Source organism: Schistocerca americana, chromosome 7, assembly GCF_021461395.2.
Source record: "Schistocerca americana isolate TAMUIC-IGC-003095 chromosome 7, iqSchAmer2.1, whole genome shotgun sequence".
NCBI lineage: Eukaryota > Metazoa > Arthropoda > Insecta > Orthoptera > Acrididae > Schistocerca > Schistocerca americana.
Genome location: NC_060125.1, coordinates 368,441,171 through 368,465,904, shown reverse-complemented (window position 1 = coordinate 368,465,904; position 24,734 = coordinate 368,441,171). Strand labels below are relative to the sequence as shown.

Below are 24,734 nucleotides of genomic sequence, written 5' to 3'. Positions count from 1 at the left end.
AGCACAACAATACGTTACAGCACAGTACTTTCTTCATCACGGCAATAAGCGTAATAAGTATGATATCTATACGCAAAGCATTTCACTTTGTTTATCATGAGGTCAGTACATTGGCTTCTGCAGAACTTAGCTTTGGGGGACGATAACTACGACACTTCCACAGAGATTATCTTACAGCAAGACGCATGTTTAGCGCTACAGGACACGTATTTGAGTGATCAATTTCGTACTAAAAACATTTATTTTCAAAGATATTTGAAACACAATGATACAAAGTTTTTCCGTGATATATTTCATTCCATTGGTGTAATCTGTAACACCTGAGGGTATAATTACATTTATCCTCAGGGGGGTACACGTTTACTTTGTGTACCATGTGTGTGGCAACCACAAGGAGCCCTAGCTAATATGGTATTTGCTTATACAACTTTACACATCGGTACCTTATTTCTCTAACACACAAATTACTCAGCTATCTGATCATTTAACTGAGAGAGATAAACTTTTTTATTACATCAGTGACTGATGTTTACGCAATTACACAGTTGGATAACTGCACACTTATGAAATTGTATTTTGTCTGTACTTTGTGAAATGCTCATATTTTTTCGGAACCATTGTGATACTATGAGAGCTTTGAATGATATATTTGGTAAGGGAGCATGATTTTTAAAGTACGTTTGAGGCAGATGACACTTTTGACATGAGCAGAGAATTTTTTAATTATTGGAGGAAGCTACGACGATTTTGAGATTTGACTGAAGTGTTATGATGTTGTTATTACGACGACGATGTGTATTATGTTGTTGAGGAATGTTTATTATGCTACGTATTTCTCACGATGAAATATTGAAGAAGTGTCGACGAATATGTATATGTACAATGAGGTAAGGAATAATGAGTAGTGTTTAGGGACTCTTGACTTGTGAAACAGGATGTTGGAAACCAAGAAACGTACTTTAAGAGTTATGAAATGTGTGACTGTATCACAATGCTGACGAATATTTTTTTTTGGACACTTATATTTATAGGATTTGGTTTCTACAGATTTGCAACGCTAATTCTTGACCTGTGAAATATTTTTAAATGAGACTCCAACGGTAGCAGAAACTGCTGTCGTAAATATTTCCGTACGAAAGTTGAGTGACCACCTGCACATAATGCGTCGCGGGCGCCCACCTGGGCGACAGCCGCCCGAAAAAAAAAAAGCCATTAGCCTTTCCGGAGGCACAGGTAGAAAAAAAAAGGGGACGTGGGACGTGTCAAACACCTGGAGAACAAGCCATTAGGGTGTGCCTTTCATCGCTAATGCGACACCCTCGTTACTTGAAAACATATGATTACTCGCACTTTGTGCTAATTACTGAAATGCTTATGAATTGATGGGACATATTCGTACATCTGCACACCTGATTACGACAAGCGTCTTTCTACGAGAGTTGAGAGAATATCTACTAACTTATGAAATGTCACATGACTATTGAATGATATTTTTATGCTTTGGTTTGCGTAATTGCTTATTTCATTTGATACCTGTTTTTCAGCTGTGTTGCAGCATTGCTTTTATAAAATAAAATGCATTTGCTAATGTGAACACTTTCTGTCAACAGATCTATTATATAATTATTTTATGATCCACATTCTTTAAAAAAGGAGCACTTGGAAAGGAAAGAACAATAAGAAGGAACTAGTAACTGCATTCATAATTTTCTTTTCAAGTAATTGGTAACTTTTTGGTAGAATAACTTCTTGTGGTGCACCACTTTAATTACATAGACATTAAGATGTGAATATACATTTCCCTTATCTGCATTGTTGTTTTTACTGCAATATCTTTTCTGCTTGAGCTTTGTCATGTATAGATATAAGTTTTATATTTTTTATATTTTTTATATTTGCTGCTGCTGTTTGCCAGGCATAGTGCTACTGAACTTTAATTTGTGTTACTCTGCTAAGCCAATTTTACTACTCATTGATTTTTCATGTTGCTGCACATTGGCTCATATTAGTTGTAATTTTGCATTTTATCTGTTAATTTAGATTTGCTGCTGCTTGCTTTGCAAATTGGCATTTTTTTGTCATTGCTGTTTGTGATAACTTGTTTTGTGCTGCTGCATTGCCTCGTCCCTTAGTTTAATATCTGAGCTCAGTAGATTTAAGTTAGCTTAAGAGGGGGTAGCCTCTAAGAGAATGAGTTGCGATGAATTGGAAGAAATGCATTGAGAAAACAGGTTTAGGTAGGATTTTCTTGGAAATAAAAAATGAGGTAAGAAATGTGTGAACATATAAACACAGAAAGCATGCTTAGATATAATTTTTTTTTGTGGAAACAAAGGATGAAATAAGAGGAAAGATATATGAAGTTTTGGGTTGGACTGCAGTACCACATGTTACACTGAAAACGAACCCTGTCCTTTCCCTTTTGTATTATCCCACTATGTGTGTGTGTACCCTTGTGTATTTGTTTTCTTCCTGTCTCTGTGTAGTTTCATAGAATTTTTTCTTCTTTTAATATTAAGCTACATTCACTATGATGAGGAATACTGTTATCCTCAAATATAATTGGCATTAATAATATGTTATTTACCTTATAAATATGCTTACACATTATTTATTCTGTTTAATGCTCATGTGTGAAGTTGATGTTTCAAAAGTTATTGTGATCTTTTATGTATGTACTCATGTCATAATTCCACTGATGTATATGTCTATTTCTATTCTTTTGTAAAGCCTGTTTTACTACAAATGTTATCTGTATTATTATGTTTTTAATGATGTATTTTGTACCTTTGTAATTGTATTCTTATGTTATAAAATTGTAATTGTCACCAGTTCATGACATTATTAACTTGTTAGTTACATTTCACTGCACACGTTTCTGTTGGTCATAGTATATGGACAATATGTGAGAAGTAGGGACTGTTAGTGTTTGCACGTGTGTTAATAATTCTGCAAGGGACTGGATAACAGCATTGCTGGTTCTAAGGACAATTCCAAAAACGTTGTGAGTGCACAAGTGGTGGTTTATGGACTTGCTATATTATCCGCAAGACTCTTCAATGGTGATTGTGCACCTGCACAGTCACAACAGATGGCTGCCGGCTATCTCTCCAAGTGGGTCTGCACCTCTGGTGGCCCACCAATACCATTATCTCTACAAGGACTGCAGTGGGTCTGCACCTCTGGTGGCCCACCAATATCGTAATCTCTACCAGGACTACAGTGGGTCTGCTCTGTGATGACCTACCAATACTCTTCAAAATTTCGACTGACTCTGCTGTGGGTTTGCTCTGTTGTGGCCCATTACCTGTATGCATATCAAGAGTCAGCACTGTCTTTCCATTGGAAGGACAACACTACTTCTTCAAGACTGCATGGAAATCCACTACTTCCGTGTGCATTTTCTTTTACTGCTCAGACTTTGAGAAAAAACACTGCTATTCTACTGTTATGTACGATTAGGACTGTCTTTATGGACTGTGAGAAAATTTTAGCTTTTGACCAACATTGTATCAATAAGTGTGTGCATTTGACATGTTTGTTATTGTAGTTATGAAAAATTTTATCAAATCATTATTGGCCACTGCCCAAAAAATATTTTGTAAAATTTTTGTGGGGAGCATGGGGGCTATGTAAGTAGGCTGTTTATGTTTTCTCTATGTAAGTAGGCTGTTTATGTTATCTTATTGGCAACGTTACGTAGCGCTCAATATGAAAATCACTGGCTGTGCTGTGTGCAGTCTGTGGCTAGTTTGCATTGTTGTCTGCCATTGTAGTGTTGGGCAGCGGCAGCTGGCTGTGAACAGCGCGTAGCGTTGCACAGTTGGAGGTGAGCCGCCAGCAGTGGTGGATGTGGGGAGAGAGATGGCGGAGGTTTCTAATTTGTCATGAACTGATATATATATTATGACTTGTGATGATATTAAGGTAAATACATTGTTTGCTCTCTATTAATATCTTTCATTTGCTAACTATCCCTATCAGTAGTTAGTGCCTTCAGTAGTTTGAATCTTCTATTTAGCTGGCAGTAGTGGCGCTCGCTGTACTGCAGTAGCTTGAGCAGCGAAGATTTTTGTGAGGTAAGTGATTCGTGAAAGGTATAGTTTAATGTTTGTCAGGGCCATTCTTTAGTAGGGAATTTTGAAAGTCAGATTGCGTTGCGCTAAAAATATTGTGTGTCAGGTTAAGCACAGTCCTGTAGAATTGTTCAAAGGGGAAGTTTCAACTTCCATATTTAGGGATGCTGCAACGGCCTTATGATCACTGATTCCCTGTTCTGTACATACAGAGTCGAAAAGTTCGGGTCTGTTTGTTATCAGTAGGTCCAAGATGTTATCTCCACGAGTCGGTTCTCTTCTACATGGATTAAGGGATGAATTTTAGTGCACAATAAACATCCAGAGAATTGTGAAACTCATAACATTTCTTCACGGCAGGCCGAAGTGGCCGCGCGGTTCTGGCGCTGCAGTCTGGAACCGCGAGACCGCTACGGTCGCAGGTTCGAATCCTGCCTCGGGCATGGATGTATGTGATGTCCTTAGGTTAGTTAGGTTTAACTAGTTCTAAGTTCTAGATGACTAATGACCTCGGCAGTTGAGTCCCATAGTGCTCAGAGCCATTTGAACCATTTCTTCATGTCCGATTCTGGAGTTGCGTCATTCACAGCGTCGCCGTTAGCCTAGAGTTGTTATAATGGCAATCACACATGCCGAGCACTTCACAGAGCTCCATCCCCCTCCCTCCTGCCCCCCCCCCCCCCAAACAAAATCTTGAGATAAGGCGACATTGGAGACAACTCGTCCAATGTGAGATCCGTACGGCCCTTGAACTGCAGGAGGCTCATCGCCGTACTCTTGAGGAAGTCACTGTAACTGAGTAGCACGTTTCTAAACGGAAAACAGAACGCCTTTTGTTGCTGAGCCGTCGCTGTCTCAGTCCGATGCACATCATCGGATATGAGCGGGTGCTATAGCTGCAGCAAGCACTAGAACCCGCAACTTACAATTGGCACCAAGTAATCTTTTAGTTTCGACGCGTAAGTTAAAATCTGTAGCAGATTCCTGTCTCCATACACTTAGAAGCTGTAGTCTTGTTACACTGGGTGTACCATTTGGAAACACCCCTTGCCCTGACTGTCAATATGAAATCTGACCACGCACTGTCACATTCACTTCTATTCCTGTGTAAACATCGCATAATGGTGCCGGAACTATGCTGTAGTGGCACACATACACCTCATATTTACCACATTTGCCGTCTATTTTGCGAGACGTCTCACAAAATATCGAGTGGTCCTAAAAAAATGTCAGATTTTTCAAAAGACGTGCTGTTATTAATATCGCCAGTAGATAAATAATCATGGCCAATGGCCTTGCCGCTGTGGTACCTATCAGATCACCGAAGTTAAGTTCTGTCGGGCTTGGCCAGCGTGCGGATGGGTGACCGTCTGGTCTGCGCTGTTGGCAAGCGGGGTGCACTCAGCCCTTCTAAGGCCAACTGAGAAGCTACTTGATGGGGAGGTAGCGGCTCCGGTCACGAAAACCGACAGCGGCAGGGAGCGCTGTATTCTGACCATATGCCCCTCCATACCCGCAACCACTGGACGCCTGTGGGCAGAGGATGACACGGCAGCCGGTCCGCACCATTGTGCCTTCAAGGCTTTTTCGGGCGGAGTTTAGTTTACGCAGGTAATCATATAGGGAAATACTCGCTCTTGACATATGCCCTTACAATCGTGTAGATAGTCTTGTTCCTTAGGGCACCTGTGTCTAAAGGAAGTTGTGCATTGCCTGATTAAAAGTACCCAGACAGCTATTGTGGACGTTAAGAGGAGGTGCTTCCACCCTACGCCTTCATAACGGCGTGATACGTTCTGGGTACACTTTCAATGTCTGTTGAGAATGGCAGCCCATTGCATTGGGTTCAGGTCGGGATTCCGGGCAGACCACTCCATTTCAAAAATGGTTCAAATGTCTCTAAGCACTATGGGACTTAACATCTGAGGTCATGTCCCCTAGACTTGGGACTATTTAAACCTAACTAACCTAAGGACATCACACACATCCATGCCCGAGGCAGGATTCGAACCTGCGACAGCAGCAGCAGCGCGGTCCTAATCCATTTCAGGAATGTTATCGCCCTAAAAGATTGCTCACAGACGCTGTTTTATGACAGGGTGCACTGTCACGCTGATACAAAAAATCATCGTCTGCGAACTGTTCATCTAGTGTGGGCAGTATACGATGCTGTAGAAGTGTTCGTATCCTTCCACATTTAGCGTTTTCTTAAACGCAATAAGTGAGAGCACAGTCTAACCATGAAAAACGTACCCATACCATAACACTACCTCCTCCATACTTCACTGGTGGCGCTACGCACGATGACAGGCAAAATTCTCCAGGCACTCGTCATACCCAAACTCTTCCTACGCATTTTCACAAGGTATAGATAGATTCAACAATCCAAATCACTTGTTTCCAGTCATCCACGGTACAGTGTCAAGCGCCGCTTAACACTGACTGTAGAAATGTGTGGTTTATGAGGTGCTGTTCGAGCGTTGTACCCTTTTTTTTAGCTCTCTACGGCTAACTGGTCTGCTGATAGCACTTTGGAACTCACGGGTGATTCCCTTCGCTGATTTTACGCAATTTTTTTTACAGTCATCCTTTGCAATGCTCGACGGTCCCTGTCCATCAGTACTTGTCTGGTTTTTGTTTACTTCGGTTGTTCCTTCCCTTTTCCATTTCAGAACCACGTCGCCAAGAGTCTGTTTGGTCACCTTCTAAGGGTTGGAATGTCCTTGGAATCAGGCGACATTGCAAGAACCTCCCTCTCGTACTAAACCTCCAGAAATGTATCAGTTTAGTCGGTGAGTCGGTAGATGGTGGTATTAGGGGCGTACACTATAATGCAGCCGCGCTTTCCCATCTGAGTTTAGTGATAATTAAGCCAGTCCGTCCTTGAACTGACCTAGTGAGCCAACGCGTAGGAATTCTTCCTACCTGTTACGTGGAGATGCTCTCGTAGCTTTATGTCCCCTTCCGGAGCCGCAGCAGCGCTGTCACATTCTGAAAGTGCAATACTACTGTTTTAGGTAACGTAGCGGGAAGAAGTTTTTTGGTGCAAATAACTTTTACACAGGACGCCATTATGGTGCGTTTATTTAAGAAACGCCGTAAAATGAACTTGTTCTTAGTGATTATCAGCTAACTGTTAAACGGTACTGACTGGGTGTTGTGTGATGTCCTAAGGTTAGTTAGGTTTAAGTAGTTCTACGTTCTAGGGGACTGATGACCATAGATGTTAAGTCCCATAGTGCTCAGAGCCAGAGCCAGTTAACCGGTACGAGAGCATGGTCTACTGCATGACTAGATCGAAGAGCATCCTGTCGACGACTGCCTACTATGACGCACACTTTTAAGTTGAGCGTACAATCGGTGTAGTTTGTATAAGATCGTATATCTTCGTTTTGCCAGAGTTATTCAATTATTTATTAATATCAACGTTTCATGGCATTGTAAAATTACTGAAAGATAGTGTTTAAGACCCGTGAACTCCTTCTAATGTCTGAGTGGCAAAAGGCAACTTTTGCTAGCAAGTATTTACTAATAACAGTCCGCCTGCTTAGCTGGGTGGTAACGTGCTTACCTCCCATGCAGCGTACCCAGGTTCGATCCCCGCTCGTGGACGGGGTGTTGTGTTGTCCTCATCATCGTTTCATCCTCATCACAGGCACGCAAGTCGCCCAATGTGGCGTCGACTGCAATAAGACTTACGCTTGGCGGCCGAATTTCCCCGGATGAGGCCTCCCGGCCATCAATGCCATGCGCTCATTTCATTTCTATTTATGTCCGCCCCGGTACCTGAATGGTCAGCGTGACAGAATGTCAATCCTAAGGGCCCCGGTTCGAGTCCCGGCTGGGTCGGAGATTTTCTCCGCTCAGGGACTGGGTGTTGAGTTGTTCTAATCATCATCATTTCATCCCCATCGACGCGCAAGTCGCCGAAGTGGAGTCAAATCGAAAGACTTGCACCCAGCGAACTGTCTACCGGACGGGAGGCCCTAGTCCCAATTTGCACTAATTAATAACATCTACTTGATTCGCACCAGAATAAATGTACTTCCCCTATGTAACTCTTTGCTGACGCCACGAGCGATTTCTGCTTCGGCACCTCATCCCTCTGGCTCTGAAAGCGTCAGATGGCCAACAGCCTCTGCTAGCCAGTGCGGGAACCTACTGCGCGCTCCATACTCTGTACGTGCTGCAGCGCTGACACATTCACTTCACGTATGTGAAATAGCAAAAGTGGAAATAAGGTAAAGATGCGCTCCTATCCGCAAATAAGGGTTACCTTACAACATCCAAGTGACCAGTCTACGCCCGCAGTCAGTGAGCTCTCCAGACAGACCAGTTGTGCTGTTCCTGTTTCTCTGCTGACAACACAGTACTCCCTGACTCCTATTACACTGGCGGGGCGGCCTCTCGTGATATCTAGCGTTCAGTTCGATATTTCAATTTCCAGGAGTGTATATAGCAGCGTCCGCATGCTTTTGATCAGATATTGTCTCTCTTCTCCTACGGTTCAGGTTCGTATTGGGATAAGAAATTCCAGTGTTCGCCTGAAAATCGAAAGACAAGTACTGAGGGACACATAAATTCCTTTTGCTCTTCGTGCAAATATCATGCCATTTAGTAAATACAAATGCGCCGCGCAGGATTAGCCGAGCGGTCGCGGCGAGTTCTCGGCGGCTTCTGCAGAATGTTCGTCTGACGACACGCAACAACTCACTGAGAGCCTTTGACAAGATCCAACGTGTGGCATACACCAACGTTCACACAGCGTCACGACTGCCCCATTTAGCGCAGATCCTACCAATACCGAAGGGTATGGCAGACCGCCTCATGGCTGCCTTTGGTTACTATGTTAGTACTGGGATGTTATTTAAGATCAAATATACGTTAACGCTACAGTTCCGGAACGGTGGCCTCAACCTCACAAACGTGCGAAACAAAGCTCTGGCGCTTTACATGCGAGCGATGACACGAAATTGGCAACAAAGAAAGCATACCATAACGTCAGCTCTGATAGAAGTACTTGTTCCGCCTCCGTACGAACCCCCTATTGCGGTGGGCAATATTTCGCCTTCTCTTGCACACATTGCCTCATTTCTTGTTGGCCGGCCGGTGTGGCCGAGAGGTTCTAGGCGCTCCAGTCTGGAACCGCGCGACCGCTACGGTCGCAGGTTCGAATCCTGCCTTGGGCATGGATGTGTGTGATGTCCTTAGGTTAGTTATGTTTAAGTAGTTCTAAGTTCTAGGGGACTGATGACCTCAGAAGTTAAGTCCCATAGTGCTCAGAGCCATTTGAACCATTTTTTTGCATACTCCATTACTGTCAACAGTAGCGAGATCGATGTGGTATATTCTTATAAACCGTAAACTTGTGACCAGGAGTCGATTACATACAATTCATATGGTCGATTCTCCTCTTTGCACAAACTGTGGACTGTTAGCAACGGAAGAACATGGTTTAGTGTGTGGCGCAGCGAGGGACGTCTGGATGCTGACGCGTCGAATACTGGCCTTCCTTCGGCGCACTAACTAGACAGAAATCACATCGGATGTACTTTTTCTACCGGACAAGACCTTTTTTCCCAAACAAAAGACGTATGCGGTCAATTGGATCGCTGGACATGCGACGAAATATTTGTATTCGTGCGATATTAAGTACGTGATGGATTATTGGATGTATTTACAAGAACAACACGGGCACATACGGAGTCATACGAAATACGGGACTTACTTTTCCAATTTTTTAGGAAGCGTTTTTCACAATCCGCCCGACAGCTGGGGTGTCCCAGAACTGGGAAGAGTCCTGCAGCAGAACGACTAGAGACAGTACTGTGCGGTTCAATTATATTGGCATATAGCACACTGAGAAGAAAACTGGCCCCTACCTGTTGGCGCCAGTTATGACTGCATTATGTTTACGTGGGAAAAAAAACCACACACACAACGATGGTAAACACCGAAACCGCCTCAGATAATGGTCCTTCGAATGGTCGACGCAGGAGAAATAAATACCGCCCACACTGGCAGAAACCGCGTGCTGCAGGGATTGTGATGCAGATGATAACTTCATTTTCACTCCCGCCCGTGACTAGGATTGTCATTTACTTTATTCCTGTAACCAAAAAAAAGGAAAAAAAGAGGGCGGCCTTTGCGTTGATTTTATGGTTTCCAAATTGTTTTTGCTGTCTCGATACTTTTCTTATCCCTAGGACAGCACAATTGTACGAATAAAGATTGTTTGTTTACCCTGCCTTCCTGTTCCAAAAAAAAAAACAAAAAAAAACAAAAAGTGGTCGCGTTGTTGGACCATAAAGCGGAGGAACCGCGTTTTTATTTTAATTTTATTTTTTCAGAAAAAAAAGATGGATAGGAAAAAAATATATAAATAAAAGGTGGATAGAGCAAAAAAAAAAAGGGGGGGGGGGCAAGCGACGTGCGTTGCGAACTTGTGATCGCCTGTTCGCGTCTAACTGTAATTTTTTTTTACCACATTTCCGTAAAAAAACTAAAAAAAAGCGGTCTAGGGCGCTGCAGTCATGGACTGTGCGGCTGATCCCGGCGGAAGTTCGATTCCTCCTTCGGGCGTGGGTGTGTGTGTGTGTGTCTGTTTGTCCTTAGGATACTTTAGGTTAAGTAGTGTGTAAGCTTAGGGAGTGATGACCTTAGCAGTTTAGTCCCACAAGATTTCACACACATTTGAACAAATACAAATGCGAGGCAGGCAACGGGAGCAAATCTTTTTATTCAAAACATTAAACAGAAGTTCTATAATACTAACGTGCAATGACTGTTGCAAGTACGGTACAACTGAATTTTTATGAGCAGCGAAGCAGAGATGGGCAACGCAGCCTCATATATGGTATTGTACTAATATCTTCCTGCTAAAAGATGTCAGATGAAGGCGACGGGACAAGGATTGACACGATCACGAAAAATGTTCGCGTAATTCTCGCTGAAAGAGAATTTCTCAGTGTGACGATTACTGCATATCACGGCATGGTAAGCGTGGTCCATGGCAGAATCTCCTTCATGCTTTTCTTAATAGCCATTATTACGACTTGCCTGGGCGTCTTTCGAATAATTAAACATTTGTTCGTCGTAATATACTCTTTTAGGTTAATTACAGTGCTCTTAGCTCCTATTTATGCTGTGACAACTCTCTTAAGAACGTTTTCTGGCATTTTCACCATTCCATCTGGAAGATCTCTGAATGCAACCCCATAGCGCTCTGCGAAGCATTTCGGTAACAGTGAAAAACTACGCCTGTCTCCTCAAAGAAATATTCTTGGGTTAGCACTGTTGAGGTAAAGTACGTCACTGCTGATAGTAAAACAAAGGTACAATACTAAATTATTATCGGACCAATCTTATTTTCTTGCAAAAGTGCAGGAGGTAGTTTTTTCATAATTTTTCTTTTTTTCTTGCCCGTTCTACAGATAAAGGCTTTCATTTTACTCGTTCCACTTTGATTGACAAGCAAGCGTTAGCTGTTCTAAGCGTATAGCTTCTTGCCACCTAGGATACTTTGTCTTTGAAAAGCGCCTCATGAAGGACTCTCGCAGTCTGTTGCATTGTTATGGCGGAAGAAACGATGATCATTATTATTTTCAACAGCAGCTGCGGAAGTCGTCATTCTCGTGAGCCTATGATCAAATCATACTCTTGTTCTTGGCGGAATGATGAAATGGGTTATGTCAGGAGTGACTGTCATTAACAGGCGAAAATGTGGAACTACGTATGTTGCTAAAACATATTCGCCTGTTGCAAAACAGCTAGAGTTTCGACAATTACGGCAATGGACACTACGCGTCATGCAAGGCTCTGTGCAAATGCAACTGCCTCATTAACACTGCTCCATCAAAGTTATTAGAAGCAGCTCTTATTCCCTAATTTTAACAAGAAAATTTCTGGAAACTTTTTTGCTGAATATCCGGTTGTTTGCTTAGGCGGAAAATACTCAGAATGATATGCCTCGGCTGACGACGCCCAAGCTTTACACAGGGGCGATACCCAGTTAAAGAGCACGGACCTTGGCTCAAAGATAAACAATAGCTTCTTGAGACTGTAGGTGTCAGGAGTTAGAGCACGCAGTTTACTTTTCTCGTTTTACGACATAGAAGTCGCTGATCCAGTCAGACTGTAATAAATTACCAAAATAATCGTCAGTAATGAAGTGAAGCAGTGATCGTTGGAAACCGCATTGCTTGCTCCCGTACACATGATGTTCCAAACGTTCAGGTTTAAAATTATATACACTGTAGAGTATCCTAAACTGAATACTTTAAGATGAACGTACCGTTGGAAACAAATACCCGTAGATAGTATTTTCAGTAACATAAACAGTTTACGCTCTGTACCAACGACTTAATCTTATAGCAACGGTTCAGAGTGAAGAACTCAATATTAATACTTGCACTGCAACGGCTTCATCTTCTTCTTCTGTACGGATGCACGAACTGTGCCCGAACTCTTACTGGAATCGGCAACGCGCCGCGAGTAATGAGTATAATAGGCGGGGGCACTACAAATGTAGTGCGGGACTATACGTTGAGAATGTGGGTTTCGCGGGAGGCGTGCCAGACATAAATCCCCGCAGTCGCACTACCCTCTGTGTCCTCGGTGGCTTAGATGGATAGAGCGACTACCATGTAAGCAGGAAATCCCGGGTTCGAGTCCCGGTCGGGGGACACATTTTCATCTGTCCCCGTTGACGTATGTCAACGCCTGTAAGCAGCTAAGGGTTTTCATTTCATTGTAATTTCATTCTAACGAGCGGTATGGTCACCGATGGTATCTGTTCTTCCGGACAAGAACAGATACCATCTTAGTGTATATATAATTAACAGCTGTTTGCAGTTTTGTTCAAGTCCTGTTTACCATGAATTTCAAGGGCTGTGGCTGCCCATGTTATAAAGCTGTTTGTGACCATCAAGTTCGTTACAAATAATGCGCATTAAGAACCAATGCGGCCTTTGCCAGAAGTCGCTACACGAATCGAGTAGTAGTAAAGAGGGGATAATTACTGGAGCTCGCACTTGCCCCTTTGCTCAGAGACTATTGTAATAACCCCCTCCCCCCCTCATGCCATCTTCCACGTCGATAACAAAGGCAAGTGAGAGTGGAGCGGCTATGGCGCTGTTGGAACGTTATTGGTGAAGCGCGGATGTGTGGTCCCGGCTCTACGCTGATCCGCCCCGTTCTTGTGTTGCAGAGTTCGAGCGCACGCACTACCCGGACGTGTTCGCGCGAGAACGCCTAGCGGAGAAGATCGGCCTGCCCGAAGCCCGCATACAGGTGAGTCTTCCACATCACGCACTTGGGTTTCACAGAACCTTGCAACAGCCTAAGGACACAGTTCGAGGTCAGAAAACCGTCTCTCACCTAAAAGCTCCTTGATTCTTTCCTGTTTATGTAGCATCAAACGATCTTCTACATCATTAAACTTACTTGTTTCTTTGAATTCTGGTTTCAGATTGATTGTGTATTTAATGATAATTTTATACATAAAGTTAAGTAGAGAGAAGACAGACACTCTGTTGGCGAGGCGGCCAGAGCAGGATGGGGCACGTATGATCGAGTGAAGCTTTCCCAAAAAACCACAGGTCGAAAACGAAACGTTGAACATTTACGCCCTTAAGGCGACAGTTACAATCAGAGCGAGCACTCGGAAATGTCCGATTAACTTTCTGCTGTGCTCTGCTATGGTTGTTGTCACCTTGGAATGATGTTGGAGGCGGGAATCTAGAACATTTGCCTGTAAAAAAATGTAACATCAGAAAACAAGAATCAACATTGTACGTTGCAGTAGCTCATGTTGACTATGTTACTGTCGTGCTGTTTCCGCAGTCCAGCTTATTTTCTTAACATATTAATGGCACCTCGGTACTTTCGGTGTAGTTGATTTAACTGCCAAATTTTATCCAGTACACATCGCAGAACATTCGCTTCTAACATAACAAGCCCAGGATACGAATTTAAACTTCGCAGACACTCTCTCGATCGCTTTCTTTTTCTTATGTATTTCGATATTTCTTGTGTGTGATTTTCTCCTGCTGACCGTATAGTGACTGCCGGTACAATAATGTGCAAACTCTGAAAACGTTAAAATAATTTTCGTCACCCATTTCCAGGTGTCACATTAAACGATTAAATGACGTTCTTGTATTTGTATTGAGGGCTTATTCAAAATCTCTGTTTATTTAAGCCTGTCTACGACCCGTGTTTACGTAGTTTACTGATCTCCCACGCCTGTCCTTAATTTCTGTTAACATTCTGATCATATACACACTTATTGAGCATGAAACATTAGATTTCGGAAATCGTTAGGGAATTCAATATTCCGAGATACACAGAGATAATAGTCTGCCGAGAATACCAAATTTCAGGCATTACCTCTCACTACGGACGGTGCAGTGGCCGACGGCCTTCACTTAACGACGGGAGTACCGATGTTTCGTAGAGCTGTCAGTGCCAATAGATAAGCAACACTGCATGAAATAACCACAGAAATCAATGTGGGACGTACGACGAACATATCCGTTTCGACAATATGGCCGAAACTGGCGTTAATGTGCTATGACAGCAGACGAGCTACGCGAGTGCCTTTTCTAACAGCACGACAGAAACTGCAGTGCTTCTCCTGGGCTCGTGACCATATCAGTTGGACCCCAAACGACTGGAAAATCGTGGCTCAGTCAGATGAGTCCCGACATCAGTTGGTAAGAGCTGAAGGTGGAGTTCGAGTGTTGCGCAGGCTCCACGAAGCCATGGACCCAACTTGTGAACAAGGCACTGTACAAGCTGGTGGTGTTTCATTAATGGTGTGTACTGCGTTTACGTGGAATGGGCTGGCGGTGGAATGCTTATGGATGACAATGCGCCTTGTCAGCGAGGCACAGTTGTTCGTGATTGGGTTAGAGAACATTCTGAAGAAACCTTCACCTCTCACACAGAGGAATGAAGGTTAATTAGCCAGGAATATGAGAGGTGGCTAATGGCTGGAACACGGTCAGGATAGGAAGCTATAAGCCGAGTGCCCATTTTAGCAAGTTAGCTCACTCTTTCCGCACCCTCATAGAAATAAAACAATGTTTCCATTTGGATACGTGTAAATTTTATGGCTTCGAGCAGTAATATATGAGAAATTATATTGATTGCTGTTTACATCCATCTGTTCCGTGCACTGACGTATGACTTCATCATCTAGTGAACTTATACTACCTGATCAGAATATAATAAACACTTAAGCGCCACAGAAACTGTTACACCTCCCTTGCAGTAGCAAACACCTTTCACTACGCTAGCAGACAACCCAGGGAAACAGCCCTCTATTACTTCCTCAGACATGAGTAAGCTGGCAATTTCGCAATGAAAATGGCAAAATGATCTGCAGTTTCTGTTGCATAGAGCTTTTTGGACTCAAAAACATGAATTTTCTACTTTTATGTCACCTCTTATGTGACACTCATTCGGGATGTTTATAGAAATAACAAAATACTGTTATTAGCGAGTAAATTTAGTAGGATAATTCTGCACCACCCCAGGAAATAAACGGCGACATAGGTGCCAAACATACTCTACGATGTTTCAAATCCTTCATTACACTCGCCACAGCCAGAAAACGTTTATTAGCCGACGTGTTTCTTAAGCTAGCTAGCAATGGGAATGCTCGCACTTCTAAAACGCGGTGGCATTAATACTGGGATCTGAATTACCATGTGTTTAGGCAAATGGATCTTATTTGCATTCCTGTAAACATGATTTGGATCGAAAGCGTAGCTATGATTAATATGCTGATGTATCGACTGCAGCTAGAACATTTCGAATAAAGAGTAGGTGGAATTATTTACGCGGCCCTCATCTTCCGTAATTGTCGTAGCTATTTTCGTTGTTAGGATTTCGTCACCTAAATCGGTAAAAATGGAACACACTAATCAGCATTAATATAGTCTTAAACATGATTGAAAACAGTCTGACAAAGTTCAGATAGTTTTTCAGTTTCACGCCTGTGCATAGTATGTTGGTAGCACTTCGTCGCCTTGCCTGTTATGCTGTGTAACAGACTTTAAAGCTGTGCGGATCAGCATAACGAAAAGGCGAGGGGTCTCGCTCGTTTTGTCCACGACTGTACGTGCTATCTGTATACGTACATGTCTCTTTCGCATGACAATTGTCACCTCGCTGTAAATGTCCACTAAGAGGTATCAGGATTCTTTTGATTAGACAGTGTATATTTCCATGTCTGACAAAGAAGTGCTTCATGTAACATGCCACATACATTCCAAGCAGAAAGGCGGGGCCGGCCGAAGTGGCCGTGCGGTTAAAGGCGCTGCAGCCTGGAACCGCAAGACCGCTACGGTCGCAGGTTCGAATCCTGCCTCGGGCATGGATGTTTGTGATGTCCTTAGGTTACTTAGGTTTAACTAGTTCTAAGTTCTAGGGGACTAATGACCTCAGCAGTTGAGTCCCATAGTGCTCAGAGCCATTTTTGAGCCCAGAAAGGTGGGACTAAAAATGAGAAATTAACATCGAGTATAGATTTAAATGTCAGGAAGTCGTTTCTGTAAATATTTGTTTGGAGTGTAGCCATGTATGGAAGTGAAACGTGGACGATAAATAGTTTGGACAAGAAGAGAATAGAAGCTTTCGAAATGTGGTGCTACAGAAGAATGCTGAAGATTATATGGTTAGATCACATAACTAATGAGGAGGTATTGAATAGAATTGGGGAGAAGAGGAGCTTGTGGCACAACTTGACTAGAAGAAGGGTCGGTTGGTAGGACATGTTCTGAGACATCGAGGGATGACCAATTTAGTACTGGAGGGCAGCGTGGAGGGTAAAAATCGTAGAGGGAGACCAAGAGATGAATGCACTAAGCAGATTCAGATGGATGTACTGGGAGATGAAGAAGCTTGCACAGGATAGAGTAGCGTGGAGAGCTGCATCAAACCAGTCTCAGGACTGAAGACCACAACAACAACAACAGCAACAATGATGAGAGACAGCTAGTCCGTTTCTCTCGCGCTCGTTTTCTCTTCAGTTTTTCTGCAAGTCGTGCTAAATGTTTGCACTAACTAAAAAAAATCCCCGCACTTAAAAATGGTGTACGTTGCAATCTATTTTACTCTCAGATTTGAGGAAATTTATGATAGGATATTTAGAATGAGGAGTGGGGCCAGAAGCGGAGGGATGTGAAACTGGATGAATGAAACAGCACACAAAAGAGATGGGAGAGGTGGTACGACTCTAAAATTTACAATATGTTTAGTGTTTTAGGTCGTCTCTTTTTCAAAAAAAAAAATATTAGAAACGAACTTTTTATAGGTTGTGCGCCACTGGGTGCTGCGCGTGTGTATATCACAACGTTTCTCAGCGGTAAAAATGTTCCGCTACGTGAGACGAGTGATCTCGAGCGGTGCGCGTCGCTTTGAAAGTGACGAGATCTGCTGTGGGTGAGCAGTGGGTGGGGGAGGGGAGGGGGGGGGGGGGGGAGAGCCGGAGATACAAAAGCGCCGGCCAGAGCAAAGGCGGCGCCGCTACTTGCGCGGTGTCTGAAATATCAAATGAGATGGCGCAGCGGCCGGGCAGCTAGGAAAACTGCGGGGGAGGACGCTGAAAGGCCGCCGCCGCCGCTCACCAACTTTTGAAAAGAGCATCGTGCGCAACTACTTTGGCGGCTGGGCGCCAGTATCTAAATGTGAATACAGCGCGGCACTCCCTGCGGGCACTCGTGTTCTGCGGTGGCTCACCGGCCCTTCCTCTGCCGTGGCCCGGCTAACGCACACCCACCCACGCACCAGCCCGCCCCCTCCCCCCCCCCCCCCCCCCCCACACACACACACAGAGCGAGTGAGAGAGAGAGATACGTGCAGGGACGCGCAAGGCAGGCGGCCCCGCGCCGGCTGGCAAAAGCGCAGAAATTAAACTAATGGCCGGGCCGAGGGCCTCCTGAAAAGGAAGAGCCGACGCCGCCATCGATAATGACTGCGATGGCTGCGGCAAAGCGGCCGCGCAGCCTCGCTCAGCCCCGGCAGAACGCGGCTATTCACCTGCCTGCCGCCACTGTCTTCCTAGTTTACACAAAGCGTTATTCAGCGGCGCGCCTCCCATCTGGCCCGGGGCTTACTGCGCGGCTGTGTACCGAAATAAACTCCCGGCCCGGCAGTGAGCGCGTGTCTTTGAAGTGCGCCGTCAGCCCAAGGGGGCGCTTTCAGAGCGTGCGCGCAGTCGCGAACCACCTCCAGCCGCGACTTCTGTTGCAGTCATTCATTAGTGTCCCGCCGACTGCCATAGGTCTTTGTACCGCAGCCGACGTGCGACAGAACGCTACGAACTGCGTGGCTGACAGCATTTTCTCTGACCCGGGCCGTTTAACGATCACAGAAAAAGATTAGAAAAAAAAGAAGAGGGAAACCATTTACTAAAGCCAAAATACAGTGTGAGTCAAAAAGGACTTTACAGCTTTGGTATGATACAGATATTTATTGAGATAACTCACAAAATCGGTAGATTTTTCATTTTGTAGCAAACAGCCTCAAGTTTCACATAACAGTGTCAAGTGGCATTTTGGTTCGATGTGACTACACTACTGGCCATTAAAATTGCTACATCAAGAAGAAATGCATATGATAAACGGATATTCAGTGAACAAATATATTATAGTAGAACTGACATGTGATTACATTTTCACGCAATTTAGGTGCATAGATCCTGAGAAATCAGTACCCAGAACAACCACCTCTGGCCGTAATAACGGCCTTGATACGCCTCGGCATTGAGTCAAACAGAGCTTGGATGGCATGTACAGGTACAGCTGCCCATGCAGCTTCAACACGATACCACAGTTCATCGAGAGAAGTGACTGGCGTATTGTGACGAGCCAGTTGCTCGGCCACCATTGACCAGAAATTTTCAATTAGTGAGAGATCTGGACAATGTACTGGCAAGGGAAGCAGTCGAACATTTCCTGTATCCAGAAAGGACCGTACAGGACCTGTACCATGCGGTCGTGCATTATCCTGCTGAAATGTAGGTTTCGCAGGGATCGAATGGGGGGTAGAGCCACGGGTCGTAACACATCTGAAATGTAACGTCCACTGTTCACAGTACCGTCAATGCGAACAAGAGGTGACCGAGACGTGTAACCAATGGCACGCCGGGTGATACGCCAGTATGGCGATGACGAATACACGCTTCCAATGTGCGTTCACCGTGATGTCGCCAAAAACGGATGCGACCATCATGATGCTGTAAACAGAACCTGGATTCATCCGAAGAAATGACGTTTTGCCACCCGTGCACCCAGGTTCGTCGTTGAGTAAACCACCACAGGCGCTGCTGTATGTGATGCAGCGTCAAGGGTAACCGCAGCCACGGTCTCCGAGCTGATAGTCCATGCTGCTGCAAACGTCGTCGAACTGTTCGTGCAGATGGTTGTTGTCTTGCAAACGCCCCCATCTGTTGACTCAGGGATCGAGATGTGGCTGCACGATCCGTTACAGCCATGCGGATAAGATGCCTGTCATCTCGACTGCTAGTGATACGAGGCCGTTGGGATCCAGCACAGCGTTCTGTATTACCCTCCTGAACCCACCGATTCCATATTCTGCTAACAGTCATTGGATCTCGACCAACGCGAGTAGCAATGTCGCGATACGATAAACCGCAATCGCGATAGACTACAATCCGACCTTTATCAAAGTCGGAAACGTGATGGTACGCATTTCTCCTCCTTACACGAGGCATCACAACGTTTCACCAGGCAACGCCGGTCAACTGCTGTCTGTGTATGAGAAATCGGTTGGAAACAATTTTAATGTCAAGTAGTGTACCATTTGTGATGCGGCAACATCCTACCGGTATTCAGTCTCTTCCCATACTGTTTAGTCACATAACCCTTCTAAATCAATCAATCTTCCCACACTTGTTGCAACAAATTGGGCATAACATTTGCAGTGACAAGCGTAGATTCAATTTTTCAGGTCGGCTAAATTGTTTGGTAGGGAGGAATACACACACGGTCCTTAATGAAACCCCAGAGAAGGAACTCCAATGGTGTTAAGAATGGATAACGAGGTGGCCATGTGACTTGCCCCTCACGGCCAATCCACCGACCTTGGAAGGGATTATCGAGGAAATCTCGAACTTCCTTGAGGAAATGAGGTGGTGCACCGTCTTGCTGGTAGTGAACCATCCCATCTCGGTCATCTTCATCGATCGGTGGAATTAAAAAGTTTTCAAGCCTACCCAAAACACACAGCGAGCACACTCCGCACCAGTGATAGTAGCCATTTTAACTGTGTACTACCGTGGCGCTCCTGGTGGCGGAATGGAGTACTGAATACACTGTGTGAATCAAACCTGAGGCTGTGCGCTACAAAATGACACATCTATCGATTCTGTAAGTTGTCTCAGTAAATTTCTGTATCATTCTAAAATTGTAAAGTTCTTTTTGACTACCCTGTATAGCTACCGGTTAGGCTTTACATTGCTATGCAACAGGAGCACAGGTGTTCACATACTCAGTCAAATTTACAACCTTCATGTGCCATAAACATTACGTAATATCGAAAGAAAGTTCTCGGTAAATGGTAATAACGAATAGGTGTGGCGTCTATGGCTGACACAACCGGTTTTCGGTTATACCGCTTTTTTTTCGATGGTTCAACCTGATTGTTAAAACAGCTCCAAATAACCGGTCTCTGAAGTAACCGATTTTCCGTTTTTATTCCTGTAATAAACGTAGAAATCAGAGATTGAAGAATTTTCCTCCCTCAGTTTCAAGACGGATAGAATCAAAATATTAAATTAAATAAGGAAATAAAAGAAAACTTAGTTCTTCCACCGCACATGGCAAAAGATAAGTTATCCGTTTCCAATTTTATTTGGACTGTGGCCGCAAGAAGCCTCGCATCAGCAGCTAAATTGGGAGCTTGTAGATTACCCTATGCCACGTAAAATCACTCAACCAAAAAACAAAAAAATAGTAAACTCCGCCCATCTCCCTCCCCACACCGCGGGCAGACATCACGGTTATGCAGTGTAACACCATCACTAGCCTTGATAATCGCTCAGTTCGGCGAGGAAGAGAATCCACTGTTTCTTTAGATATTCTGTACTCTGCTGGGGGTTCCCGTTGGTGATTCGATCCCTAGAGCTGCCAAACTTGGGAAATGTCGATTGCTACATTTAGCTTGTCGTTCCAGATAGTTCAGACTTTTTTACAAGATTAAGATCGAGTGATTTAGCTGGCTAGCTGAGGTGCCATAGAGTGCCTGAGTGTTCGTCAAACCAAGAACATGTGCATGCAGCTCTCCGATCACTGCTGTTCTCATCTTGGAAGACGGGATGTCCACAGTTCAAATGGTTCAAATGGCTCTGAGCACTCTGGGACTCAACTGCTGAGGTCATTAGTCCCCTAGAACTTAGAACTAGTTAAACCTAACTAACCTAAGGACATCACAAACATCCATGCCCGAGGCAGGATTCGAACCTGCGACCGTAGCGGTCTTGCGGTTCCAGGCTGCAGCGCCTTTAACCGCACGGCCACTTCGGCCGGCTGTCCACAGTATACTCATCATTGAGATGTAGTGGAAAGGAAACTCTGGGCCACCGAAAATGTTGAAATAAACATCCTGGTTCATTTTCATGGAAACCCAAGTGAGTGATGGACCCACTCATTCAGGTTAACTGTAGAATGAAAAACACCCACGAAACATGACAGAATCGCCTCTACACATTGCTGGTTTAATGAATCATTCCTCCTTCGGTGCACCCAACTAGGTACCCGGAAACGGTCCTTCAGTATAGGTGATTTTCAACAACCTAGTATTGCTACACTGTGCTCCAAAGCCCTAATCGCTGGTGAAATGCTTATAAACGGATGGCAAAACAATAATATTTGCGTTCTTTACAAGACCGATAGGGCCAAGTTATGTTGTGTCGAAGAACAGTGTATCCCATACACGCTCCTCAATGCTATCAAAATATCAGCATTCCACGAAAATCATTCTGAGCACACTAGCGGTATGGCTCGTAGATGTGACTCACTGTTGCAGTAGGAGTCGAAAGAGAGTAAATGGAAAGCACACACGCCGTATGGTGGATTGTGAAGTACAGTTGTAGAAAGCAGATGAAATGGCAAGAATTTTACGGTGAACAGCTGCGCGAGTAAAAACGACAGTATCCTACTCGCACGTAGCAGGCCGTTCACGAGGCTGAGCTGCAAGTGGCACCTCCAAATCGTTTGGGAGAGGGTCGTGGAGCCCTCATCAAGACTGAAAGCTCTTGCTGCCGGTTTGTTTAAGCAGAAGCGTGGAAACACCTCTGATGCAGTCGCTCTTTCACGGCGGCAGTTGCCAGCAGAGGGCAATTTTCCAAATTGCGAGTTACAGAGGAGCTTCAGAAGGGGGTGATTACTGAGTGCCCATGTCGGCCAACTGAATGGCCGATGTCCGTTATTCACTTTCGGCCGAACCGTAGCTGCCGATCCTTTGAGGATTTCGGAAATTTTAACCAAACTTGTCCTCCTCCCAGCAGTAGGCTTGTTTCTGCAAATCCTAATATCCGTATCCTGGTGTACCATGGAAGCAAGCTCATTACATAACACACTCTGAGGAAAAAAGGACCAGTTACAATTCATACTCCTGCCTGTTTGTTGTCCCACGGAATTTACACAGACACTTGGTGCAACTGCAGTCGCAGAACGGCTGAAGTGCTTGTTGAATGGCCACAGCATGAGGCACGTGGCATCACCTGTTTTTTACTGACAGTTAACGCATAACCTGTCAATATTTACAGGGATAATGAGGACTGAATGCAATGCTGGTACCATTTGTGCTACTAGTGAGTAATACGCACCGTGCTACAGGTCAGCAGTTGCAGCCTTCATTCCGTGTGTAACAATTAGTAGGATGCATGATATCTGGACTCCCAAAAGTCGCGAGAGATGTTAAAATTGTCCGTGCAGAAGCAATTTTTTTCATACAAATAAGACAGGTAATTATGTGGCTATTATTTTGCTTTACAACATTGCGCGGCCGCTCCGCATTGAATGGACCCGGTGGATTAATGACGAGGTTCAGTGTGTCGGACAGTCTGGATGTTGTTTTAGGTGGTTTTCCACATCCACCTAGGTAAATACAGGGCTGATTCCCATGTCCCACCTCAGATACACGAAGCACGAACAGTAAAAAAATGATCTCACTCTTGAACATGTGCTTTACCCTAGAAGATGCAAACAGTTGGGGAAACCAATACCGTCCTGGTGTGAGGGTTGTGTCAGGAAAGAAGTCTGGTCACCAAGTATCACTACACGGTTATAAACAAGGAAGAGATGGAGGTGCGACTGACATAAAAATAGGCAATGAATGACTCGAGGGATTACCCTAATTTCACTACCTCGATAGCACTGTAGAGGTAAACATTAAACGTCTCAAGGAAGTCAACAGAACACTGGCACTGGCCAAGCGTGTGCGCCAAAATAAGGAGAACTTTCCGCTGAACAAGCACATCAGCTTCCACACTAAGAACAGATTTTTAAAGTCCTTTGTGTAGAGTCTCCTGTCACACGGGTGTGAAATCTGGACGACAGCAAAGCAGAAGGAAGCTCGCCTCTAAGCCGTGTAAAAAGTCATTCTGGAGACGAATTACAAGGATTAATTGGACAGGGAGGAAAACGAATGAGTTCGTTCTACTAAAAATAGGAGAGAAAAAACTAATTACTGAAAGTTATAGGTCAACGCGAAGCAAATTTATTTATTTATTGCCAAATTATAGACCTATTACCTGATGTTTAAAACAGGTCGTAGATCTTACAATTTTCGTTTTTCATCTTTTTACAGTTTTCTTTTCTTTTGTTTCATCTACAAAATTTACAAAGAATGACACTTTTCAAAATAGCAATAATTTAAGGTTGAAATATAAATAAAATTTTGTTGTTTTTAAGAAGAATATAAAAAGAAGATAGGATAGAGGAGAGATTTGTTAGTACCATCACCGAACGTGACTGACGGTGAATAGCTCGGAATGGTTTCTTCGAGCCGTTGACAGCCAGTCTCTCTCTCGCACACACACACACACACACACACACGCACACACACACACACACACACACACACACACACACACACACACACACACACACAAATGGTTATTAGTAGACAAATAATGTTGCTTATTCTATTTATTACTAATTCTATGTATTAACTACTTTAGGTGTCCATCCATGTACAGCATTTGGTGATTTCTTGGCTAGATCGCCAGCACCTTATGCTTATTTACTGTCACATCTCAGCTACCTCCTCTTATTCCTCCTCATTGTCACTATTTTCGCTGTCACTGTGGATATCGCTGTCCACTCTCTGGAGACTGTTGTGACGCTGCACATAGACTTGTCTGTAATGTCGTGTCCGCATGTACTCTTCATGTGTTGTTTTCGAAACACTGTTTGTCAGTGCGTTTAATTGTGTCCATTGTTCTCCGTCTCTTATTGTTGTGTATATATCTATGTCTGTATCTGTGTAGTCTAAGTGTAGTGTATGTCTATTGTTCGCATATTGCCCGCAGAAAAAGACAGTGTGTTCTGAGGAACCGCGTGTGCGTGTAGGTGTCTGCCTCAGACACACGCGGTTTAAGTGCGTGGGATAAGGTCCGTGTCCGGT

General features: G+C 44.2%; 1 protein-coding gene across 1 annotated transcript in view; it reads left to right on the top strand.

The window, feature by feature from the left end:
- Nucleotides 1-24,734, top strand: part of LOC124622943 (paired box protein Pax-6-like) — a 341,169-nt gene that overhangs the window by 272,091 nt on the left and 44,344 nt on the right. Inside the window, exon 6 of the mRNA XM_047148734.1 lies at nt 13,285-13,367. Within this exon, the coding sequence (XP_047004690.1) occupies nt 13,285-13,367 (83 nt within the window). The remainder of the gene's footprint in view (nt 1-13,284; nt 13,368-24,734) is intronic.